The 23665-nt window shown below is 44.4% G+C and overlaps 1 protein-coding gene across 2 annotated transcripts in view; it reads left to right on the top strand.

Annotated features, from left to right (window-relative positions):
• LOC112263252 (acid-sensing ion channel 1) overlaps nt 1-23665 on the top strand; it is a 426839-nt gene that overhangs the window by 397976 nt on the left and 5198 nt on the right. For both annotated transcript variants that reach the window (XM_042329911.1, XM_042329907.1), the window contains 3 exons: nt 7304-7360; nt 9288-9441; nt 22083-22174. In XM_042329911.1, coding sequence (XP_042185845.1) covers nt 7304-7360; nt 9288-9441; nt 22083-22174 — 303 coding nt within the window. The remainder of the gene's footprint in view (nt 1-7303; nt 7361-9287; nt 9442-22082; nt 22175-23665) is intronic.

Genomic DNA, 23665 nt, shown 5'->3' with positions numbered 1-23665 from the left:
TCCGTGTAGACCAATTTGGGTTTCCAATCTCTCCAAAAGTATGTGGTGATCGATGGTATCAAAAGCAGCACTAAGGTCTAGGAGCACGAGGACAGATGCAGAGCCTCGGTCCGATGCAATTAAAATGTAATTTACCACCTTCACAAGTGCCGTCTCAGTGCTATGATGGGGTCTAAAACCAGACTGAAGCATTTCGTATACATTGTTTGTCTTCAGGAAGGCAGTAAGTTGCTGTGCAACAGCCTTTTCTAAAATTTTTGAGAGGAATAGAAGATTCGATATAGGCCGATAGTTTTTTATATTTTCTGGGTCAAGGTTTGGCTTTTTCAAGAGAGGCTTTATTACTGCCACTTTTAGTGAGTTTGGTACACATCCGGTGGATAGAGAGCCGTTTATTATGTTCAACATAGGAGGGTCAAGCACAGGAAGCAGCTCTTTCAGTAGTTTAGTTGGAATAGGGTCCAGTATGCAGCTTGAAGGTTTAGAGGCCATGATTATTTTCAACATTGTGTCAAGAGATATAGTACTAAAACACTTGAGCGTCTCTCTTGATCCTAGGTCCTGGGAGAGTTGTGCAGACTCAGGACAACTGAGCTTTGAAGGAATATGCAGATTTAAAGAGGATTCCGTAATTTGCTTTCTAATAATCATAATCTTTTCCTTAAAGAAGTTCATGAATTTATCACTGCTAAAGTGAAAGTCATCCTCTCTTGGGGAATGCTGCTTAATACAGACAACAACCCTACCCCCTACTGTACTGGTGTGCTGGTAATACAGACAACAGCCCTACCCCCTACTGTACTGGTGTGGCGGTAATACAGACAACAGCCCTACCCCCTACTGTACTGGTGTGGTCGGTAATACAGACAACAGCCCTACCCCCTACTGTACTGGTATGTGAGGCCATTCACGACCAACCTACTTTCATTATATTCTTTAACAGGATAATAAAACTATTGGGTAAATTGCCCTGCCAACTATTTGCCCTGCCAGCCCATTCCACTATTTAACCCTGTCTCGTCCTACGGTCTGAGAGGACATATCACTACACCTTAACATCCCCTGCAGCTGTTCTGCAGAAAATCATCACATTCCCAAGCATTTCTCTGCCGCTGCCACCACAACCTCTAACTTCTGTGACTTTACGATCCATTTCTGAAGTACAATTACCAACCAAGGCTATGAATGCTTAAAAGCCCACCTTACTGAGGCACATATTCTTCCCATCACTCTCTCTTGTTCTCTGCCTATTCACAGGAATCCTCTCAGGATCCCTCACCCTGTGCCCATCATCCTCTATCACTCTCTTTACTGCTTTGGCATAAACACTTTCTGTAACCCTGGTAACTTTTATCTGAGAGTATGCAGGTTTTCTCTCCTCCCTTGCACTTGATTGAGGTCACTAATTAGTAAAGAACTCCCCTCACCTGGTTGTCTAGGTCTCAGTAAGGAACTCCCCTCACCTGGTTGTCTAGGTCTCAGTAAAGAACTCCACTCACCTGGTTGTCTAGGTCACAGTAAGGAACTCCCCTCACCTGGTTGTCTAGGTCTCAGTAAGGAACTCCACTCACCTGGTTGTCTAGGTCACAGTAAGGAACTCCCCTCACCTGGTTGTCTAGGTCTCAGTAAGGAACTCCCCTCACCTGGTTGTCTAGGTCTCAGTAAGGAACTCCCCTCACCTGGTTGTCTAGGTCACAGTAAGGAACTCCCCTCACCTGGTTGTCTAGGTCACAGTAAGGAACTCCCCTCACCTGGTTGTCTTGGTCTCAGTAAGGAACTCCCCTCACCTGGTTTTCTAGGTCTCAGTAAAGAACTCCCCTCACCTGGTTGTCTCAGTAAGGAACTCCCTCACCTGGTTGTCTAGGTCACAGTAAGGAACTCCCTCACCTGGTTGTCTAGGTCTCAGTAAGGAACTCCCCTCACCTGGTTGTCTAGGTCACAGTAAGGAACTCCCTCACCTGGTTGTCTAGGTCACAGTAAGGAACTCCCCTCACCTGGTTGTCTTGGTCTCAGTAAGGAACTCCCTCACCTGGTTTTCTAGGTCTCAGTAAAGAACTCCCCTCACCTGGTTGTCTCAGTAAGGAACTCCCCTCACCTGGTTGTCTAGGTCACAGTAAGGAACTCCCCTCACCTGGTTGTCTAGGTCTTTAGTAAAGGACTCCTCTCACCTGGTTGTCTAGGTCTCAGTAAGGAACTCCACTCACCTAGTTGTCTAGGTCACAGTAAGGACTCCTCTCACCTGGTTGTCTAGGTCTTTAGTAAAGGACTCCTCTCACCTGGTTGTCTAGGTCTTTAGTAAAGGACTCCCCTCACCTGGTTGTCTAGGTCTTTAGTAAAGGACTCCCCTCACCTGGTTGTCTAGGTCACAGTAAAGGACTCCCCTCACCTGGTTGTCTAGGTCACAGTAAGGAACTCCTCTCACCTGGTTGTCTAGGTCTTTAGTAAAGGACTCCTCTCACCTGGTTGTCTAGGTCTCAGTAAGGAACTCCCCTCACCTGGTTGTCTAGGTCTCAGTAAGGAACTCCCCTCACCTGGTTGTCTAGGTCTCAGTAAGGAACTCCCCTCACCTGGTTGTCTAGGTCACAGTAAAGGACTCCCCTCACCTGGTTGTCTAGGTCTTTAGTAAAGGACTCCCCTCACCTGGTTGTCTAGGTCTTTAGTAAAGGACTCCTCTCACCTGGTTGTCTAGGTCTTTAGTAAAGGACTCCTCTCACCTGGTTGTCTAGGTCTTTAGTAAAGGACTCCTCTCACCTGGTTGTCTAGGTCTCAGTAAGGAACTCCTCTCACCTGATTGTCTAGGTCTCAGTAAGGAACTCCCCTCACCTGGTTGTCTAGGTCACAGTAAAGGACTCCTCTCACCTGGTTGTCTAGGTCTTTAGTAAAGGACTCCTCTCTCCTGGTTGTCTAGGTCTTTAGTAAAGGACTCCTCTCTGGTTGTCTAGGTCTTTAGTAAAGGACTCCTCTCACCTGGTTGTCTAGGTCTCAGTAAGGAACTCCTCTCACCTGGTTGTCTAGGTCTCAGTAAGGAACTCCTCTCACCTGGTTGTCTAGGTCTCAGTAAGGAACTCCTCTCACCTGGTTGTCTAGGTCTCAGTAAGGAACTCCTCTCACCTGGTTGTCTAGGTCTTTAGTAAAGGACTCCTCTCACCTGGTTGTCTAGGTCTTTAGTAAAGGACTCCTCTCACCTGGTTGTCTAGGTCTTTAGTAAAGGACTCCTCTCACCTGGTTGTCTAGGTCACAGTAAAGGACTCCTCTCTCCTGGTTGTCTAGGTCTTTAGTAAAGGACTCCTCTCACCTGGTTGTCTAGGTCTTTAGTAAAGGACTCCTCTCACCTGGTTGTCTAGGTCTCAGTAAGGAACTCCTCTCACCTGGTTGTCTAGGTCTCAGTAAGGAACTCCTCTCACCTGGTTGTCTAGGTCTCAGTAAGGAACTCCCCTCACCTGGTTGTCTAGGTCTTAATTGAAAGGGAAAAAACCTGCTGGCAATAGGCCCTCCATGGAATGAGTCTGACACCCCTTGCCTAAATGTGTCATTTGTAATTTGGGTGAACTATCCCTTTAACTAATCATATGTCTTACCTAAACTTAACCCAACCCCTAACCCCAATCTTAACCAATCACATTTATTTTCCAAACTTAACCAGTCACATTAATTTCAGCCCTAGACGCAGAGCTGCCCCATAAAAATAGATAGAGATCAATACTTGGAAATGTAAAAAAAAATTGCAAGGACACTGATATTGCGGTGAGACTTCCTATTGGTAAAGGAAGGATCACATGATTCCATCCAGGTCCAATGAATTATTCTCATTCCATAACTGCAGGTGGCAGAAAAATCACCAACCTTGTCTTTATACCTGTTCAAACAACAGCCTCCAGGTGGCAGTACGCCCCCCTTTCAGTTGGATTACCATCTCATAGAAGAATAAAATGCACTACTTTAAAATGGAGATGGCCTCAATGGCGTTGCCCGTGCTCTCACAGATGCCACAAAGGGACAGATCCAAAGAAGAGTCATCTAACTAAGTCTATGAGCTGTCCCTAGAAAAATATAGAATGATGGGAAATTCCACCCACCATGTGCTGAGTCATCCTCTCTGTCACTCACTATAAACACCATCTTCTCTGTTACTGACACTATGGGGAAACATGACTCCGCGTTCACGTGCTAGTGGGAACTAGGAAATTGACATTTCCGACATGCTAACTGGTTTGAATGCGGCATGTGTTGAACTACAACCTACTAGCAAGTCTAAAACTTCAGAGTTTCCTAGTTCCGACTAGCACGTGAACGCGGCATATGTCATCGTCTCTGTTGTCACTGACTCTATAGGGAACCATGACTCAGTCATCCTCTATGTCACTGACTCTATAGGGATCCATGACTCAGTCATCCTCTTTGTCACTGACTCTATAGGGATCCATGACTCAGTCATCCTCTATGTCACTGACTCTATAGGGAACCATGACTCAGTCATCCTCTTTGTCACTGACTCTATAGGGAACCATGACTCAGTCATCCTCTATGTCACTGACTATATAGGGAACCATGACTCAGTCATCCTCTTTGTCACTGACTCTATAGGGATCCATGACTCAGTCATCCTCTATGTCACTGACTCTATAGGGATCCATGACTCAGTCATCCTCTATGTCACTGACTCTATAGGGAACCATGACTCAGTCATCCTCTTTGTCACTGACTCTATAGGGAACCATGACTCAGTCATCCTCTATGTCACTGACTCTATAGGGATCCATGACTCAGTCATCCTCTATGTCACTGACTCTATAGGGAACCATGACTCAGTCATCCTCTTTGTCACTGACTCTATAGGGAACCATGACTCAGTCATCCTCTTTGTCACTGACTCTATAGGGAACCATGACTCAGTCATCCTCTTTGTCACTGACTCTATAGGGAACCATGACTCAGTCATCCTCTTTGTCACTGACTCTATAGGGAACCATGACTCAGTCATCCTCTTTGTCACTGACTCTATAGGGAACCATGACTCAGTCATCCTCTTTGTCACTGACTCTATAGGGAACCATGACTCAGTCATCCTCTTTGTCACTGACTCTATAGGGATCCATGACTCAGTCATCCTCTATGTCACTGACTCTATAGGGATCCATGACTCAGTGATCCTCTATGTCACTGACTCTATAGGGAACCATGACTCAGTCATCCTCTATGTCACTGACTCTATAGGGATCCATGACTCAGTCATCCTCTATGTCACTGACTCTATAGGGATCCATGACTCAGTGATCCTCTATGTCACTGACTCTATAGGGAACCATGACTCAGTCATCCTCTTTGTCACTGACTCTATAGGGATCCATGACTCAGTCATCCTCTATGTCACTGACTCTATAGGGATCCATGACTCAGTGATCCTCTATGTCACTGACTCTATAGGGAACCATGACTCAGTCATCCTCTATGTCACTGACTCTATAGGGATCCATGACTCAGTCATCCTCTATGTCACTGACTCTATAGGGAACCATGACTCAGTCATCCTCTTTGTCACTGACTCTATAGGGAACCATGACTCAGTCATCCTCTATGTCACTGACTATATAGGGATCCATGACTCAGTCATCCTCTTTGTCACTGACTCTATAGGGATCCATGACTCAGTCATCCTCTATGTCACTGAGTCTATAGGGATCCAACAAAACTATTAAAATAGATTTTGTTCAGCAGGGTTAGTTGGCACATGCTGCAGTGGAGTTTTTATCTCAACTCTCAAATCACATCACATTTTATTTGCCACATACACATGGTTAGCAGATGTTAATGTGAGTGTAGTGAAATGCTTGTGCTTCTAGTTCCGACAATGCAGTAATAACCAACAAGTAATCTAACAATTCCACAGGCAACTACCTTATACACACAAATTTAAAAGGTGTGAATGAGAATATGTACATATAAATATATGGATGAGCGATGGCCGAGCAGCATAGACAAGGTTTGTTGAGTGTGATGGATTGTGTATCTTAGAGACAGAGGTGACTAGGCTGAAGATGAGAAAGACAGAAAAAGTAAAGCTTCTATTTTCCCGCGATCTATTGTTAAGGGGTAGTAGCAGACTAGATTGGTTGTGCTGGATTTGTCAGAACAATTGCTATGCCGATGTTTGTCAGCCTAATCAGTGTTAAGGACCAGCCATACAGTATTTGTTATACATAAGTCCCGATTTGACCTATTAAATTGTGGAATATAATTTGTATTATGGTTATAGAAACCATGGTTGTCAGCCAAATCAATGCTATCTTTAATGTGCAATCTAGCTTTTATTCTGAATTGCTCCTATAACCAGCACTCACGTGTAATTGGTGCTCGTAAGAAGTAACAGTTTTATTTTTATATTTAACCTTTTATTTAACTAGGCAAGTCAGTTAAAGAACAAATTCTTATTTTCAATGACGGCCTAGGAACAGTGGGTTAACTGCCTGTTCTGGAGCAGAACGACAGATTTGTACCTTGTCAGCTCGGGGGTTTGAACTTGCAACCTTTCGGTTACTAGTCCAACGCTCTAACCACTAGGCTACCCTGCCGCCCCAGTAACAGTGTCTCAACAGTAGTTATTCTGAGAGACACTTGTCCTCAGAGTATCCATCAGTCACCTGCACTGTGAAGGAACCGTCCTCCATACTGTCCCAAAATGGCAGCCTATTCCCCTCTTTGGTGCAGAACTTTTTGACTAAAAGGGGCCTCTGGTCAAAAAGGTAATGCACTATCTAGGGAATTAGGCTGTCGTCTGGGACCCCGTCCTCCTCTGTAGCTTCTGTCATGATCTCATTCATCATTCCTCACCTGACCTGCCAGGTGGCATGTACTGGATGTGAACAGTGTGGCAGGGATGTGAATAAGTATAGTTATATGACGGACTCGGGCGCTAATTCACTGTATCTCTGGACATCAGGTTGTTGTGGTGTGTCTCTAACTGTGTTGTCGCTGATCGAAGAGTTTGTGCAATCTAGAGAAAACGAAAGAACACCCGTGTTAACAAAATCAATGAATTAAATTTCATCAGGAGATTAGATCACATTTTAGGGAGATGTTTTCTAGGCAGATGAGACAGACCAGAGAAAGAAAAAGAAGAGTTGTAAAAATGCCAAACAAGTCCCTCTTCATCATCTTCCTACTCCTCTTCATCCAGGACGTTGTGTTCTGTCTCAGTTATGTCTTCCTCAGGACGTTGTGTTCTGTCTCTGTTATGTCTTCCTCAGGACGTTGTGTTCTGTCTCTGTTATGTCTTCATCAGGACGTTGTGTTCTGTCTTCCTCAGGAGATGCCCCTTACTGTACCCCAGAGCAGTACAAGGAGTGTGCCGACCCTGCCTTGGGTAAGTTAAACCTCTGTCTGTCTGTCTGTCTGTCTGTCTGTCTGTCTGTCTGTCTGTCTGTCTGTCTGTCTGTCTGTCTGTCTGTCTGTCTGTCTGTCTGTCTGTCTCTCTCTGTTTCTCTCTCTGTTTCTCTCTCTCTTTTTCGCTCTCTTTCTTTCTCTCTCTCTGTCTCTCTCTCTCTTTCTTTCTCTCTCTCTCTCTCTCTCGCTCTCTCTCTTTTGCTCTTTCATTCGTTCTGTCTGTCTGTCTGTCTGTCTGTCTGTCTGTCTGTCTGTCTGTCTGTCTGTCTGTCTGTCTGTCTGTCTGTCTGTCTATTTTTCTGCTTGATCCTTTGAAATTGTCCTGTGTCTTTCTACCTAATCAGGGCTTTGTCTGCTTCTCACAATAAGCTCTCACAGTCTTACAGCCAAATTAGATGTTTATCCACTTTTCTCCAAACGTCAAATTTCCAAGTTGCTCTCATAGTCCCACTGCATAATTTCATGTTTATCCACGTATTTCAGATTTGCTGCAACAGTGAAATTTAAAAGTGTTTTTGTCACCCTGGGTTAATTTATGCTGTGCAGTATTGTTCTGTTTCTCTAAACGTCAATTTTTGAAGTGGCTCCAAACGTCAAATGTAGATGGTTAAGGGTTAAGGTTTTGGATAAGGTTAAAACATTAACTTTAGACACTCATTCAGAATGGTCTACTTGATGGTAATAGTTGCTCCTAGTGTGTTGATGGTAATAGTTGCCCCCTGCCACACTGTTCCCCGTAGTGGCCGGGAAGGCATTTGAAGGCATTTCCCGATGTCATCGTGACATGGATAGACGTCCAATTTCGAAGTCATTCTTGAGTGATCTGCCTGGTGTGTCATGACCCTTACTGCTGGTGCTTCAATCCAATGCAATACATTATTAGAATAAACACTCTTCTTGCTTCTTGTCTTTATAACTCCCCGATGTATTTGTTTTTTATTCCATCGCTTGGTCTTTGGTTATGCTATTCTGTTCTATTCTATTCTATTCTATTCTATTCTGTTCTATTCTATTCTGTTCTATTCTATTCTGTTCTATTCTATTCTATTCTGTTCTATTCTATTCTGTTCTATTCTGTTCTATTCTGTTCTATTCTATTCTATGCTATTCTGTTCTATTCTGTTCTATTCTATGCTATTCTGTTCTATTCTGTTCTATTCTATTCTATGCTATTCTGTTCTATTCTGTTCTATTCTATGCTATTCTGTTCTATTCTGTTCTATTCTATGCTATTCTATTCTGTTCTATTCTATTCTATTCTGTTCTATTATATTCTATTCTGTTTTATTCTGTTCTATTCTATGCTATTCTGTTCTATTCTATTCTGTTCTATTCTGTTCTATTCTGTTCTATTCTATGCTATTCTGTTCTGTTCTATTCTGTTCTATTCTGTTCTATTCTGTTCTATTATATTCTATTCTGTTTTATTCTGTTCTATTCTATGCTATTCTGTTCTATTCTATTCTGTTCTATTCTGTTCTATTCTATGCTATTCTGTTCTGTTCTATTCTATTCTATTATATGCTATTCTGTTCTATTCTGTTCTATTATATTCTGTTCTATTCTATTCTATTATATTATATTCTGTTTTATTCTGTTCTATTCTATGCTATTCCATTCTGTTCTATTCGATGCTATTCTGTTCTATTCTGTTCTATTCTATGCTATTCTATTCTGTTCTATTCGATGCTATTCTGTTCTATTCTGTTCTATTCTATGCTATTCTATTCTGTTCTATTATATTCTATGCTATTCTATTCTGTTCTATTCTGTGCTATTCTATTCTGTTTTATTCTGTTCTATTCTATGCTATTCTGTTCTATTCTATGCTATTCTATTCTGTTCTATTCTATGATATTCTGTTCTATTCTATTCTATGCTATTCTATTAAATTATTGTGTCCTTAGACTTCCTGGTGGAGAGGGATAATGACTACTGTGTGTGTGAGACGCCCTGCAACATGACACGCTTTGGAAAGGAGATGTCCTTTGTCAAGATTCCCAGTAAGGCCTCAGCCAAGTACCTGGCCAAGAAGTACAACAAGACTGAGCAATACATTGCGTAAGTTTACCTGTCTGCTCCTTATCTATCTGTCAGGTGTGAAAGTTTACCTGTCTGCTCCTGATCTATCTGTCAAGTGTGAAAGTTTACCTGTCTGCTCCTTATCTATCTGTCAGGTGTGAAAGTTTACCTGTCTGCTCCTTATCTATCTGTCAGGTGTGAAAGTTTACCTGTCTGCTCCTGATCTATCTGTCAAGTGTGAAAGTTTACCTGTCTGCTCCTTATCTATCTGTCAGGTGTGAAAGTTTACCTGTCTGCTCCTTATCTATCTGTCAGGTGTGAAAGTTTACCTGTCTGCTCCTTATCTATCTGTCAGGTGTGAAAGTTTACCTGTCTGCTCCTGATCTATCTGTCAGGTGTGAAAGTTTACCTGTCTGCTCCTTATCTATCTGTCAGGTGTGAAAGTTTACCTGTCTGCTCCTGATCTATCTGTCAAGTGTGAAAGTTTACCTGTCTGCTCCTGATCTATCTGTCAGGTGTGGAAGTTTACCTGTCTGCTCCTTATCTATCTGTCAGGTGTGGAAGTTTACCTGTCTGCTCCTTATCTATCTGTCAGGTGTGGAAGTTTACCTGTCTGCTCCTTATCTATCTGTCAGGTGTGAAAGTTTACCTGTCTGCTCCTGATCTATCTGTCAGGTGTGGAAGTTTACCTGTCTGCTCCTTATCTATCTGTCAGGTGTGGAAGTTTACCTGTCTGCTCCTGATCTATCTGTCAGGTGTGGAAGTTTACCTGTCTGCTCCTTATCTATCTATCAGGTGTGGAAGTTTACCTGTCTGCTCCTTATCTATCTGTCAGGTGTGGAAGTTTACCTGTCTGCTCCTTATCTATCTGTCAGGTGTGGAAGTTTACCTGTCTGCTCCTTATCTATCTGTCAGGTGTGGAAGTTTACCTGTCTGCTCCTTATCTATCTGTCAGGTGTGAAAGTTTACCTGTCTGCTCCTGATCTATCTGTCAGGTGTGGAAGTTTACCTGTCTGCTCCTGATTCATCTGTCAGGTGTGGAAGTTTAAAGGAAAGACAATATGAAGAATCTCTGTAAATTGATTTCTTGTGAAAGGTTAAAGTTGTATTGCGAAAAGGATAATCATGAAGACTTTAGATATAGTCACCGTGACAGTCGATGATTAAGATGACATGTTTCTTATTTAAAGGTTAAAGAGTTATTCCGTTCCCTCAGACAAATTCATCATCGACATCATCTAAATTCTCAGTGGATAGAAAAGGGATCCTTCTCAGCCTCCCGTCTGTTTAGAGACAGATCAGATTGGAATGAATTTGCATAAATAAATATGTATTGGGAGAGGGAGAGAGAGAAAGTGTGTGTGTGTGTGTGTGTGTGTGTGTGTGTGTGTGTGTGTGTGTGTGTGTGTGTGTGTGGGTGCAGAGGGTGGGAAACTTCAGTAATTCAGTAAACTCCAGTAATTTTCCATGGGAAATTAAACCCGGGATTTTGAGGAATTTTGTTTAAATTCATCAAAAAAGTTAGCTTATAACAGTGAACCTTTTTTGTGGGATACAGATAAGGCCTAGGTCTTGTGGCATATTTTGGTTAAACTATCCCCTCTGCATGCACAGTGCATTATTCCATCACATGTGCAGCTGATTCTGAAGAGCTTGCACACTAATAAGATGCTATTCAGCCCACACTACTACACTGTCTGAGCCAAGGACTACATGCTTTCTGGTAAGGGTTGATTACAATACTGGGTGGGGTGAATATATTGTATATGACAATCATGATTTTTTTTGTTAACTAGTAAATAGTAGCCTACAGCAAAGTGAGTTTAAATAATTTCTAACTTGTTACCAATTGTTCCTACCATGTGGGTTTTTAGCTTGGTTGAGCCTGCTAACTGAGGAGTGTTGATTCACCTGTTTCCATACATACAAGCTTTGTACATTTGCAAATACTGTGCCAAATCATATGTGAAGAATGCAACAAAGATGCAGAATCATCTGGCCAAGTGCATAAAGTTCCCACGACGCTCACAACAAACAACCTCTGACAAAGTCCCTCTACTTCTATTCGAGGTGAAAATGATGAATCAGACACCTTACCGACAGCAACAGCTCACGGTCCTCCTGGAAAAATACGTTTTTTTTTACACAATGTAGGAACGTAGTCAGAGAAATGCCAATGAATGTCTTGCTCGAGCTGTGTATGCAACTGGTTCACCTCTGATGCTCACAGGCAATGTGTATTGGAAGAGATTTCTGAATGTTCTTCACCCAGCATACACCCCTCCAACCAGATATGCTTTATCTAATAATTTGCTGGATGCAGAGTTCAACAGAGTTCAAGTTGAAGGTCAAGCAAATCATATAGAAAGCAAACTGTATTGTGGGCAAGGAATAATTAACTATAATTAACTACATCGTCTCCACCCCTCAACCAGTATTCTACAAGACCACAGACACAAGGGACAACAGACACACCGGTTTCTACATTGCAGATTGGCTAAAGGCAGTCATCAATGACCTTGGACCACAGAAGGTATTTGCACTGGTGACAGACAATGCTGCGAACATGAAGGCTGCTTGGTCTAAAGTGGGAGGAGTCCTACCCTCACATCACACCCATTGGCTGTGCTGCTCATGCATTGAATCTGCTCCTCAAGAACATCATGGCACTGAAAACAATGGATACACTCTAAAAGAGAGCCAAGGAAATGGATAGGTATGTGAAGGGTCATCAAGTTATAGCAGCAATCTACCTCACCAAGCAAAGTGAGAAGAGTAAGAGCACTACATTGAAGCTGCCTAGCAACACCCGTTGGGGTGGTGTTGTCATCATGTTCTACAGTCTCCTGGAGGGGAAGGACTCTCTCCAAGAAATGGCCATATCACAGTCTGTCGATATACACAGCTGTAACGATTTTCGTTGGTGGAAGGAGTAGACCAAAATGCAGCGGGGTCAAGAGACTGGACATTGGCGCCGACAGAGATGGCCGCCTCGCTTCGCGTTCCTAGGAAACTATGCAGTTTTTTGTTTTTTTACGTGTTATTTCTTACACTAGTACCCCAGGTCATCTTAGGTTTCATTACATACAGCCGAGAAGAACTACTGAATATAAGATCAGCGTCAACTCACCATCAGTACGACCAAGAATATGTTTTTCGCAATGCGGATCCTGTGTTCTGCCTTACAACCAGTGTAACGGAGTGGATTATATGCAGCGACCCAAAAAAACGACTCAGAAAAAGAGGGAAACGAAGCGGTCTTCTGGTCAGACTCCGGAGACGGGCACATCGTGCACCACTCCCTAGCATTCTTCTCGCCAATGTCCAGTCTCTTGACAACAAGGTTGATGAAATCCGAGCAAGGGTAGCATTCCAGAGGGACATCAGAGACTGCAACGTTCTCTGCTTCACGGAAACATGGCTAACCGGAGAGACGCTATCCGAAGCGGTGCAGCCAGCGGGTTTCTCCACGCATCGCGCCGACAGAAACCAACATCTTTCTGGTAAGAAGAGGGGCGGGGGCGTATGCCTTATGACTAACGTGACATGGTGTGATGACAGAAACATACAGGAACTCAAATCCTTCTGTTCACCTGATTTAGAATTCCTTCCAATCAAATGTAGACCGCATTATCTACCAAGAGAATTCTCTTCGATTATAATCACAGCCGTATATATCCCCCCCCAAGCAGACACATTGATGGCTCTGAACAAACTTTATTTAACTCTCTGCAAACTGGAAACGATTTATCCGGAGGCTGCATTCATTGTAGCTGGGGATTTTAACAAGGCTAATCTGAAAACAAGACTCCCTAAATTTTATCAGCATATCGATTGCGCAACCAGGGGTGGAAAGACCCTGGATCATTGTTACTCTAACTTCCGCGACGCATATAAGGCCCTGCCCCACCCCCTTTCGGAAAAGCTGACCACGACTCCATTTTGTTGATCCCTGCCTACAGACAGAAACTAAAACAAGAAGCTCCCACGCTGAGGTCTGTCCAACGCTGGTCCGACCAAGCTGACTCCACACTCCAAGACTGCTTCCATCACGTGGACTGGGAGATGTTTCGTATTGCGTCAGACAACAACATTGACGAATACGCTGATTCGGTGTGCGAGTTCATTAGAACGTGCGTTGAAGATGTCGTTCCCATAGCAACGATTAAAACATTCCCTAACCAGAAACCTTGGATTGATGGCAGCATTCGTGTGAAACTGAAGGCACGAACCACTGCTTTTAATCAGGGCAAGGTGTCTGGTAACATGACTGAATACAAACAGTGCAGCTATTCCCTCCGCAAGGCTATCAAACAAGCTAAGCGCCAGTACAGAGACAAAGTAGAATCTCAATTCAACGGCTCAGACACAAGAGGCATGTGGCAGGGTCTACAGTCAATCACGGACTACAGGAAGAAACCCAGCCCAGTCACGGACCAGGATGTCTTGCTCCCAGGCAGACTAAATAATTTTTTTGCCCGCTTTGAGGACAATACAGTGCCACTGACACGGCCTGCAACGAAAACATGCGGTCTCTCCTTCACTGCAGCCGAAGTGAGTAAGACATTTAAACGTGTTAACCCTCGCAAGGCTGCAGGCCCAGACGGCATCCCCAGCCGCGCCCTCAGAGCATGCGCAGACCAGCTGGCCGGTGTGTTTACGGACATATTCAATCAATCCCTATACCAGTCTGCTGTTCCCACATGCTTCAAGAGGGCCACCATTGTTCCTGTTCCCAAGAAAGCTAAGGTAACTGAGCTAAACGACTACCGCCCGTAGCACTCACATCCGTCATCATGAAGTGCTTTGAGAGACTAGTCAAGGACCATATCACCTCCACCCTACCTGACACCCTTGACCCACTCCAATTTGCTTACCGCCCAAATAGGTCCACAGACGATGCAATCTCAACCACACTGCACACTGCCCTAACCCATCTGGACAAGAGGAATACCTATGTGAGAATGCTGTTCATCGAATACAGCTCGGCATTCAACACCATAGTGCCCTCCAAGCTCGTCATCAAGCTCGAGACCCTGGGTCTCGACCCCGCCCTGTGCAACTGGGTTCTGGACTTCCAGACGGGCCGCCCCCAGGTGGTGAGGGTAGGCAACAACATCCCCTCCCCGCTGATCCTCAACACTGGGGCCCCACAAGGGTGCGTTCTGAGCCCTCTCCTGTACTCCCTGTTCACCCACGACTGCGTGGCCACGCACGCCTCCAACTCAATCATCAAGTTTGCGGACGACACAACAGTGGTAGGCTTGATTACCAACAATGACGAGACGGCCTACAGGGAGGAGGTGAGGGCCCTCGGAGTGTGGTGTCAGGAAAATAACCTCACACTCAACGTCAACAAAACTAAGGAGATGATTGTGGACTTCAGGAAACAGCAGAGGGAACACCCCCCATCCACATCGATGGAACAGTAGTGGAGAGGGTAGCAAGTTTTAAGTTCCTCGGCATACACATCACAGACAAACTGAATTGGTCCACTCACACAGACAGCATCGTGAGGAAGGCGCAGCAGCGCCTCTTCAACCTCAGGAGGCTGAAGAAATTCGGCTTGTCACCAAAAGCACTCACAAACTTCTACAGATGCACAATCGAGAGCATCCTGGCGGGCTGTATCACCGCCTGGTATGGCAACTGCACCGCCCTCAACCGTAAGGCTCTCCAGAGGGTAGTGAGGTCTGCACAACGCATCACCGGGGGCAAACTACCTGCCCTCCAGGACACCTACACCACCCGATGCTACAGGAAGGCCATAAAGATCATCAAGGACATCAACCACCCGAGCCACTGCCTGTTCACCCCGCTGTCATCCAGAAGGCGAGGTCAGTACAGGTGCATCAAAGCTGGGACCGAGATACTGAAAAACAGCTTCTATCTCAAGGCCATCAGACTGTTAAACAGCCACCACTAACATTGAGTGGCAACACACTGTCAATGACACTGACTCTACTCCAGCCACTTTAATAATGGGAATTGATGGGAATGATGTAAATATATCACTAGCCACTTTAAACAATGCTACCTTATATAATGTTACTTACCCTACATTATTCATCTCATATGCATACGTAGATACTGTACTCTATATCATCGACTGCATCCTTATGTAATACATGTATCACTAGCCACTTTAACTATGCCACTTGGTTTACATACTCATCTCATATGTATATACTGTACTCGATATCATCTACTGTATCTTGCCTATGCTGCTCTGTACCATCACTCATTCATATATCCTTATGTACATATTCCTTATCCCCTTATACTGTGTATAAGACAGTAGTTTTTTGGAATTGTTAGTTAGATTACTTGTTCGTTATTACTGCATTGTCGGAACTAGAAGCACAAGCATTTCGCTACACTCGCATTAACATCTGCTAACCATGTGTATGTGACAAATAAAATTTGATTTGATTTGATTTACGTGTCCGTGATATCTTTCATAAACTGAACACTGAATACAAACGAACAAGAGAATAAAGGAAAACTGAAACAGTCCCATATGGTGAAAACACTGAAACGCCCTCACGCCCTGACCAACCTAAAATAGAGACATAAAAAGGAACTAAGGTCAGGACGTGACAGTACTCCCCCCCAAGGGTGCAGACTCCGGCCGCAAAATCTAAACCTATAGGGGAGGGTCTGGGTGGGCATCTGTCCGCGGTGGCGGCTCTGGCGTGGGACGTGGACCCCACTTCACCTTAATCTCTGCCCCCGGAGTGAAGGGCGACTCCCCCCTGGCAGCCCCGGAGTGAAGGGCGACTCTGGTAGGAGTCCCGGCAAGTGCGCCGGGGTGGAATATACCATATATGCCATATACCCTGGGCCGAGGAGACGCACTGGAGACCAGATGCGCTGAGCCGGCTTCATTACTCCTGGCTCGATGCCCACTCTATCCCGACTGATACGAGGAGCTGCAATGTAGCGCACCGGCCTATGCGTGCGCACTGGGGACACCGTGCGCCTCACCGCATAACACGGTGCCTGCCCGGTCAACCTCTCGCCACGGTAAGCAAGGGGAGTTGGCTCAGGTCTCCTACCTGACTTAGCCACACTCCCCGTGTGCCTCCCCCAATACATTTTTGGGGCTGCCTCTCATCCCTGTTGCGCTGCCGTGCTAACTCCTCATATCGCCGCCACTCGGCTTTAGCTGCCTCCAGCTCTCCCCTGGGGCGGCGAAACTCCCCAGCCTGGGCCTCCCGGGTGGCGCAGTGGTTAAGGGCGCTGTACTGCAGCACCAGCTGTGCCACCAGAGACCCTGGGTTCGCGCCCAGGCTCTGTCGTAACCGGCCGTGACCGGGAGGTCCATGGGGCGACGCACAATTGGCCTAGCGTCGTCCAGGTTAGGGAGGGTTTGGCCGGTAGGGATATCCTTGTCTCATCGCGCACCAGCGACTCCTGTGGCGGGCCGGGCGCAGTGCGCGCTAACCAAGGTTGCCAGGTGCACGGTGTTTCCTCCGACACATTGGTGCGGCTGGCTTCAGGGTTGGATGGCGCTGTGTTAAGAAGCAGTGCGGCTTGGTTGGGTTGTGTATCGGAGGACGCATGACTTTCAACCTTCGTCTCTCCCGAGCCCGTACGGGAGTTGTAGCGATGAGACAATATAGTAGCCACTAACAATTGGATACCACGAAAAAGGGGTAAAATAATAAAAAATATATATAAAAAATACAAATAAAAAAGATACTCCCCAGGGTCCCTTACCCTCCAAAATCTCCTCCCATGTCCATTCCTCCAGATAGCTCCTCTCCTCCTTCTCACGCTGCTTGGTCCTCTTTTGGTGCGTGGTTCTGTAACGATTTTCGTTGGTGGAAGAAGGAGTAGACCAAAGCGCAGCGTGGTACGTGTCCGTGATAACTTTAATAAACTGAATACAAACGAACAAGAGAATAAAGGAAACACGAAACAGTCCCGTATGGTGAAAACACTGAAACGGAAAATATCCACCCACAAACAAAAGTGGGAAAACAGGCTACCTAAGTATGGTTCTCAATCAGAGACAACGATTGACAGCTGCCTCTGATTGGCAACCATGCCAGGACAAACACATAGAAATATAAACACAAGAACAAAACATAGAATGCCCACCCCAACTCACGCCCTGACCAACCTAAAATAGAGACATAAAAAAGGAACTAAGGTCAGGACGTGACAACAGCCCCATCAAGAGGGTCCTCCTGGATGATGTATTTTGGGAGAGAGTGGTAAGCAGCCTGAAACTTATAGCAGTAGCCATTAGAAAGATTGAGGGAGACAATGCCATCATGTCTGATGTTCAGACTCTGTTTGCAGATGTAAGAGGAGAAATCTGTACTGCCCTGCCCACTTCACTGTTGCTCCAAGCTGAGGAAACTGCAGTTCTGAAATACATAAAAAAATGTGAAGACGTCTTCCTGAAGCCCATACACGCCGCAGCGTACATGTTGGACCCCAAGTATGCTGGCAAGAGCATCCTGTCTGGTGCAGAGATCAACAAGGCCTATGGTGTCATCACTATTGTGTCTCGCCACCTTGGCCTGGATAAGGGCAAGGTTCTTGGCAGTCTGGCGAAGTACACTTCCAAGCAAGGGCTTTGGGATGGAGATGCAATATGGCAGTTGTGCCAACATATCTCCTCAGCCACCTAGTGGAAGGGACTTTGTGGATCTGAGGCTCTTTCCCCTGTTGCCTCCATCATCCTCCAAATCCCACAAACATCAGCTGCCTCAGAGCGCAACTGGTCCTTCTTTGGGAACACACACATCAAAACACGCAACAGGCTGACCAATACAAGGGTAGACAAATTGGTGGCCATCCAGGCAAATTTGAGGCTTTTTGAGCCTGACAACAAGCCATCCTCAACAAGGTTGGAAAGTGACAGTGAAGATGAGGCCTGATGTTCAAGAGGTGGACATTGAGGAGGTCCAGGGAGAAGACATGGAGGCCTGAGAGGAAGACAACCAAAGCTTTAGTTTCTAGTTTTTACAGATGAAGGTTGAAAGCGTTTCTGGGAGATGCGATGGATCATTGGGGATCATTCAATATTCCCTTTCTTTTGTTGTTCAGTGAAATCATCCCATGTGAAGAGTCAACTCATTTAATTAAAGTAAATTAATTCAATTCGTAACAATTTTATTTTTTCTATTGGAAGGATTTAATCATTTGCAATTATGTCTACTGATAACGTAAAAGGTTAATGTTTCTGTCTCCAAATGATATGGTAAATATATCCAATGCAAAAAACATCTACATTTAAATGGTAGTAATATTAATTTGCATATATTTCCATTAATTCCTGTTAATTCCCATATATTCCTGTTAATTCCCATATATTCCTGTTAATTCCCATATATTCCTGTTAATTCCCACGGAAAGTTTCCACCTCTGAATATTCCCCAAAATGTGCAACCCTACATAGGACACAGATACATAACCATTCATAGTACACAGCTACATAACCATGCATAGGACACAGCTACATAACCATTCATAGGACACAGATTTATAGAACCATTCATAGTACACAGCTACATAACCATTCATAGGACACAGATTTATAGAACCATTCATAGTACACAGCTACATAACTATTCATAGGACACAGCTACATAACCATTCATAGGACACAGATTTATAGAACCATTCATAGTACACAGCTACATAACTATTCATAGGACACAGCTACATAGCCATTCATAGGACACAGATTTATAGAACCATTCATAGTACACAGCTACATAACCATTCATAGGACACAGATTTATATAACCATTCATAGTACACAGCTACATAACCATTCATAGGACACAGCTACATAACCATTCATAGGACACAGATTTATAGAAACATTCATAGTACACAGCCACATAACCATTCATAGGACACAGCTACATAACCATTCACAGGACACAGATTTATATAACCATTCATAGCACACAGCTACATAACCATTCATAGTACGCAGCTACATAGCCATTCATAGGACACAGATTTATAGAAACATTCATAGTACACAGCCACATAACCATTCATAGGACACAGATTTATATAACCATTCATAGCACACAGCTACATAACCATTCATAGTACACAGCTACATAACCATTCATAGTACGCTGTGTTGTTGAGCTACATAACCATTCATAGGACACAGCTACATAACCATTCATAGGACACAGCTACATAACCATTCATAGGACACAGATTTATATAACCATTCATAGCACACAGCTACATAACCATTCATAGTACACAGCTACATAACCATTCATAGGACACAGCTACATAACCATTCATAGGACACAGCTACATAACCATTCATAGGACACAGCTACATGACCATTCATAGGACACAGCTACATAACCATTCATAAGACACAGATGTGTGTGTGGATAGACACTCAAAACACCAGATATTAAAACATTTACCTTTTGGTTTATCAGCTGTGTTGTTGATGGGGGAAACTCATCTGGGAACAGCATCAGAGAGACACAGCTGTATTGTTGATAGGAAACAGCTGTGTTGTTGATGGGGAAACAGCTGTGTTGTTGATGGGGAAACAGCTGTGTTGTTGATGGGGAACAGCTGTGTTGTTGATGGGGAACAGCGGTGTTGTTGATGGGTAATCCCTGCTTGATATTCTAAAAACAAGAGATGAAAGAGAGAAAAGAGGAGAGAGAAGCTGTGTTGTTGATGGGGAAACAGCTGTGTTGTTGATGGGGAACAGCTGTGTTGTTGATGGGGAAACAGCTGTGTTGTTGATGGGGAACAGCTGTGTTGTTGATGGGAAACAGCTGTGTTGTTGATGGGGTACTCAGATGTGGATAGAACTAGGACTAGGACTTTGTCCCAAACGATGCCCTATTCCCTAAGTAGTGGTCTACTATTTAGGGAATAGGGTGCAGTTTGACTTGCCTTGCAGTTGGATTCCTGTAATTCGATATGACACTTGTTTACCGGATATTCCAAAACTAAATAATCCACTATGTGCCCCGAGGCCTTAACATACAGTAATCCCTGCTTGATATTCTAAAAACAAGAGATGAGAGAGGAAAAGAGAGAGAGAGAGATAGAGATGAGAGAAAGAGAGAGAAAAGAGAAAGGGAGAGAGAGAGAGAGAGAGAGAGAGAGAGAGAGAGAGAGAGAGAGAGAAGAGAGAGAGAAAGAGAAAGGAGAGAGAGAGAGAGAGAGAGAGAGAGAGAGAGATATGAGGGAGAAGGGGGAGAGAGAGAGATGAAAGAGAAAGAGAGGAGAGAGAGAGATTAGAGAGAAGGGGGAGAGAGAGAGAGATAGAGAGAGAGATGAGAGAGAAAGGGAGAGACAGAGAGAGAGAGAGAGAGAAAGAGAGAGGTGAAAGAGAAAAAGAGAGAGAGAGAGATTAGAGAGAGAGGGGAGAGAGAGAGACACAGAGAGAGAGAGCTAGAGAGAGAGATGAGAGAGAAAGAGAGAGAGAGAGAGAGAGAGAAAGGGAGAGAGAGAGATTAGAGAGAAGGGGGAGAGAGAGATAGAGAGAGAGATGTTTCCCATACCAATAAATGCCTTCAAATTGAATTGAGAGAGAGAGAATACAGTAGGGTGAACTCACAACATATCCTCTGTTTGTTTCCTCTGTTTGTTTCCTCTGTTTGTTTCCTCTCTGTTTGTATCCTCTGTATGTTTCCTCTGTATGTTTCCTCTCTGTATGTTTCCTCTCTGTATGTTTCCTCTCTGTATGTTTCCTCTGTATGTTTCCTCTGTATGTTTCCTCTCTGTTTGTATCCTCTCTGTATGTTTCCTCTGTATGTTTCCTCTGTATGTTTCCTCTGTTTGTATCCTCTCTGTATGTTTCCTCTGTATGTTTCCTCTCTGTATGTTTCCTCTCTGTATGTTTCCTCTGTATGTTTCCTCTGTATGTTTCCTCTGTATGTTTCCTCTCTGTATGTTTCCTCTCTGTATGTTTCCTCTGTATGTTTCCTCTCTGTATGTTTCCTCTGTATGTTTCCTCTGTATGTTTCCTCTCTGTATGTTTCCTCTGTATGTTTCCTCTCTGTATGTTTCCTCTGTTTGTATCCTCTCTGTTTGTTTCCTCTGTATGTTTCCTCTCTGTATGTTTCCTCTGTATGTTTCCTCTCTGTATGTTTCCTCTCTGTATGTTTCCTCTCTGTTTGTTTCCTCTGTTTGTATCCTCTCTGTCTGTTTCCTCTGTATGTTGCAGGGGAGGAGGGGGACAAACCGATTAGAAACAGGAAGTCATGCAGGCGAGGAGGGGGACAAACCGATTAGAAACAGGAAGTCATGCAGGCGAGGAGGGGGACAAACAGATTAGAAACAGGAAGTCATGCAGGCGAGGAGGGGGACAAACAGATTAGAAACAGGAAGTCACGCAGGCAAGGATGTGGACAAAGCCTTGCCGTGCCAATCAATGTTTGGTGTTTTATGAGGGTATTAAGTGTGACGTGGACTTGGTGATGAGAGGTTTTACTTAAGTGTCCTAGATGCAGACTCCTGCTGTTGTGCCCTTGATCAAGACACTGAACCCCTAAACCCTAAACTGCTCCAAGGGTAGTGCCTGGTGGCTGACCCTGTGCTATAAGGTCGGAGTGTGTCTTAGGGGGTTCGAATGAACCACAAAGACAAATAACTGTGCCGTTTTACAATAGACAGTAAGTTATCTTCTCCTTCTTCCTCCCCTCTTGGTTGACAGTGATAACATCCTGGTTCTGGATATCTTCTTTGAGGCTCTGAACTACGAGACCATCGAGCAGACGAAAGCTTACGAGTTCGCAGGGTTGCTGGGTAAGAAAAACGCTGTTTTCACCAGTTGTATGGAAATTGATTAACAAAATTGCCAAAAACTGTTATTAATACATTTTTAATTAGATTACTATAAACATGTTACAATTACATTGAAGTAATTTAGCAGATGCTCTTACCCAGATCGACTGACAGTGAGTGCATACATTTTGATACTTTTTACGTACTGATTCGCCAAACTTTTTCAATTATGTTTTTCCCCGTGAATAAAAAGAAGTTACCCAATATTACTTCATTTATTGTGGAACCAATGTTTCAGGATCCAGGAACCTTAATGCTTTCTTCAGGAGTTCCCGTGTTCTGTATGTTTCATCGTCTGTACCGTGTTCTGTATGTTTCATCGTCTGTACCGTGTTCTGTATGTTTCATCGTCTGTACCGTGTTCTGTATGTTTCATCGTCTGTACCGTGTTCTGTATGTTTCATCGTCTGTACCGTGTTCTGTATGTTTCATCGTCTGTACCGTGTTCTGTATGTTTCATCCTCTGTACCGTGTTCTGTATGTTTCATCGTCTGTACCGTGTTCTGTATGTTTCATCGTCTGTACCGTGTTCTGTATGTTTCATCGTCTGTACCGTGTTCTGTATGTTTCATCGTCTGTACCGTGTTCTGTATGTTTCATCGTCTGTACCGTGTTCTGTATGTTTCATCCTCTGTACCGTGTTCTGTATGTTTCATCGTCTGTACCGTGTTCTGTATGTTTCATCGTCTGTACCGTGTTCTGTATGTTTCATCCTCTGTACCGTGTTCTGTATGTTTCATCGTCTGTACCGTGTTCTGTATGTTTCATCGTCTGTACCGTGTTCTGTATGTTTCATCGTCTGTACCGTGTTCTGTATGTTTCATCTTGTGTGTCAGGTATGTTTCATGTTTAATGTGTTTTCAGGTGATATCGGTGGTCAGGTGGGTCTCTCCATGTGTTGTCAGGTGATATTGGTGGTCAGATGGGTCTCTCCGTGTGTTGTCAGGTGGTATTGGTGGTCAGGTGGGTCTCTCCGTGTGTTGTCAGGTGGTATTGGTGGTCAGGTGGGTCTCTCCATGTGTTTTCAGGTGATATTGGTGGTCAGATGGGTCTCTCCGTGTGTTGTCAGGTGATATTGGTGGTCAGGTGGGTCTCTCCGTGTGTTGTCAGGTGGTATTGGTGGTCAGGTGGGTCTCTCCATGTGTTTTCAGGTGATATTGGTGGTCAGGTGGGTCTCTCCGTGTGTTGTCAGGTGGTATTGGTGGTCAGGTGGGTCTCTCCATGTGTTGTCAGGTGGTATTGGTGGTCAGGTGGGTCTCTCCATGTGTTGTCAGGTGATATTGGTGGTCAGGTGGGTCTCTCCATGTGTTGTCAGGTGATATTGGTGGTCAGGTGGGTCTCTCCATGTGTTTCAGGTGATATCGGTGGTCAGGTGGGTCTCTCCATGTGTTTTCAGGTGATATTGGTGGTCAGGTGGGTCTCTCCATGTGTTTTCAGGTGATATTGGTGGTC

This window comes from Oncorhynchus tshawytscha, linkage group LG02, assembly GCF_018296145.1.
Source record: "Oncorhynchus tshawytscha isolate Ot180627B linkage group LG02, Otsh_v2.0, whole genome shotgun sequence".
In the NCBI taxonomy this organism is placed as follows: Eukaryota; Metazoa; Chordata; class Actinopteri; order Salmoniformes; family Salmonidae; genus Oncorhynchus; species Oncorhynchus tshawytscha.
The sequence above is the reverse complement of the archived record's forward strand: the minus strand, read 5'-3'. Positions and strand labels throughout refer to the sequence as shown.